Source organism: Dermacentor silvarum, chromosome 5 (assembly GCF_013339745.2).
Source record: "Dermacentor silvarum isolate Dsil-2018 chromosome 5, BIME_Dsil_1.4, whole genome shotgun sequence".
Taxonomy (NCBI): Eukaryota; Metazoa; Arthropoda; class Arachnida; order Ixodida; family Ixodidae; genus Dermacentor; species Dermacentor silvarum.
In genome coordinates this window covers 128455403-128457645 of record NC_051158.1, presented here as the reverse complement: position 1 = coordinate 128457645, position 2243 = coordinate 128455403, and the positions used below count along the sequence as shown (strand labels likewise).

General features: G+C 53.4%; 1 protein-coding gene across 1 annotated transcript; it reads right to left on the bottom strand.

Moving 5' to 3' along the window:
* Nucleotides 1-625: 625 nt before the first annotated feature.
* LOC119454416 (gamma-secretase subunit Aph-1) lies at nucleotides 626-1066 on the bottom strand. The gene has a single exon (XM_037716360.1). The coding sequence runs from the start codon at nucleotides 1064-1066 to the stop codon at nucleotides 626-628; it is 441 nt and encodes a 146-aa protein (XP_037572288.1).
* Between the last annotated feature and the right edge of the window lie 1177 nt (nucleotides 1067-2243).

Sequence of the window (2243 nt, the reverse complement as noted above, 5' to 3'; positions counted from 1 at the left end):
AGGTGCGAGCGCAGATCGCGAGCTGTTGACGCCGGCTGGGACTGTCTTTGTGTCCGTCGTGCAACCCTTCCGTTTGACGTCCAACGTTAATAAACCCCCTTCCAGTAGGAGATAGGCAAAATAATAACAAGGACTTGGCTAATCTGCAGCAGCCGCCTCCCCATGACAAGGCTTCGTGTATGGTGGTGCCTAACTCGTCACGTGATAAGCTGTGCATTTCGGAGCAAGCGGGGCCACGGCTTTATAAGTCAACGCAAGGAAGGATCCAGGTGGAGCTTGCTTCGCGAGATTGCAGTAAACGCCGGTGTGTGAGGCATGAGCCCCTCCGGCGCAATGTTGATACGCCAGCACTCAGCGACGAATGCAGGAAGGTTGGATGAGTTGACGTATAGTGTTTAATTCATTCCTTGTGCACGCAGTCTATTAAAGCGGGTAAGTTCCTTGCTTAAATAGAGTTTTGTTTTTTGTCAGCCACTGGGGGCTTCTTCCTTTTGAGGACTACATTGGAACCCGTAGCTTTAACGTCCGGTTATGATTATAATGAAGGTACAGATTGTTCAGTTTTATGAGGATGTTGAATTAGCGGTGCGAAAGGTGAAGCTAGTATGCCGTAGACGTACCTCTCCTAGGCATTTTGAACTCCGTGAGGCACACCCGCTTCGGCAACGTCTGCCAGCGCGTTGAGCAGGGAGCAGGCTCCACTGGCGATGCCGAAGCCCAGTCCGGAAGCGTAGGCGAGCGTAGCCCTGCTGCGAACCAACTGTGCGTCTCCGGCGAGCGCGGCCAGCTTTAGCGCGTGGTCCACCTTGCGCAACGCATGGAGGGTCGCGAGTCGGGCGCCTTCCTGGAAGAGCACGGCGAGAGCCATGGCCGCGACCAGGGGCAGGCCCAGTGGCGAGAGCACAAACCAGGCGATCGACGACAACAGCAGGGACAGGAGCCAGCTGAAGGAGGACACGAGCAGCACCACGACTCGGCTCGGGTGTCGCGCGATGGTCAGTGCGAACATGGACAGCGCCGGGCCGAAGCCCATCAGGCCGTAGCCGAGGCTCTCGCTCACGGTCATGACTGACGCACGGGTTTTCTTTCGCCGGAGATCAGTTAACTTTGCCTAGCCATTCCACAGTGTGCGATCCTACCGCTGCTGCTGCTGATGATGATGATGTGCCTTCTGGACGTGGCTCCTGCCCACTATGGTGGTTTGGCCAATAAACGTGTGTTTGTACCCACATTTAATGAATTCAGAAAAATGAGCTTGAAAAAGTAACACAAAAATTTAATCAGCCTGCCCCATGTGACGATGACTGTCGACGGTACTGCTATAGCATTCAATCACTATAATGATACAAAGTATTGCCACTGTCGAAACCAGTAATGAGGCATACATTGCAACAGACTTCGCACTTACGGAAGAGTAATAGGATGGTAAATTGGGCGAGTTTGTACGGTAGCATAATTTTGCTGCAGCGCAAAACGACCCAGACATATACGCGAAATGCTGGACGAGCTCTCCACGAGAAACACAGCAGCGCTCGTCCTGTGTTCCACGCCTTTGTCTTTATGCGGTGCGCAAAATTATGGTCCCTAAAGGGACAGACAACCACTGAGAATATGAATCGAGATAACCCCGCTGATGGAAAGATTGTGTTATACAGCGGTTTCGGTTTCGAAACCAAAGTCATCTGCAGGGGCCGCCGTCACGCTTGCCCCTGCGTTCCTCACCGTGCGCGGCGCCGGCATACGTGGTTGCCTCGCCGACTTAATAGCTGGCGACGAGGATAATCAGGTTCCATCGCAGCTGAATGTAAGTAAAGGACGACTATACTCCTTGCTGCTGCAAATCTTTCCTACTGACCACTGCCTGCCGTCTGTATTTCCTCACTTCTGCTCCGGGAACCGTTCTACTGACCTTCCTTTGTTCGACGTTACTGCGGTGTGATACTCTCTTCAGCTCCTGCCTTCCCGTTTCTCTGACCTCCCACCATGAACGTAGCGATACCTCTGCCACATTTCTTGCAATGCCCCGGCATGCCGGTGATTCCCTGGAATACATGGCGACGCGTTTTGCAGGTTGATATGGCCGCTGCCGTCAGGGATGCCATGCCGGCGCGCAAGAAAGCGCTACTCTTGAGCACTTTGGGTGTGGAGGGCGTCAGCATCTACGTTCGAGATAGATTGTACTAGATTGGGGGAGTGGGTCCAACGCAGGCTCCCTCCTGAGACTTTTTTTATTGAAAACTTGG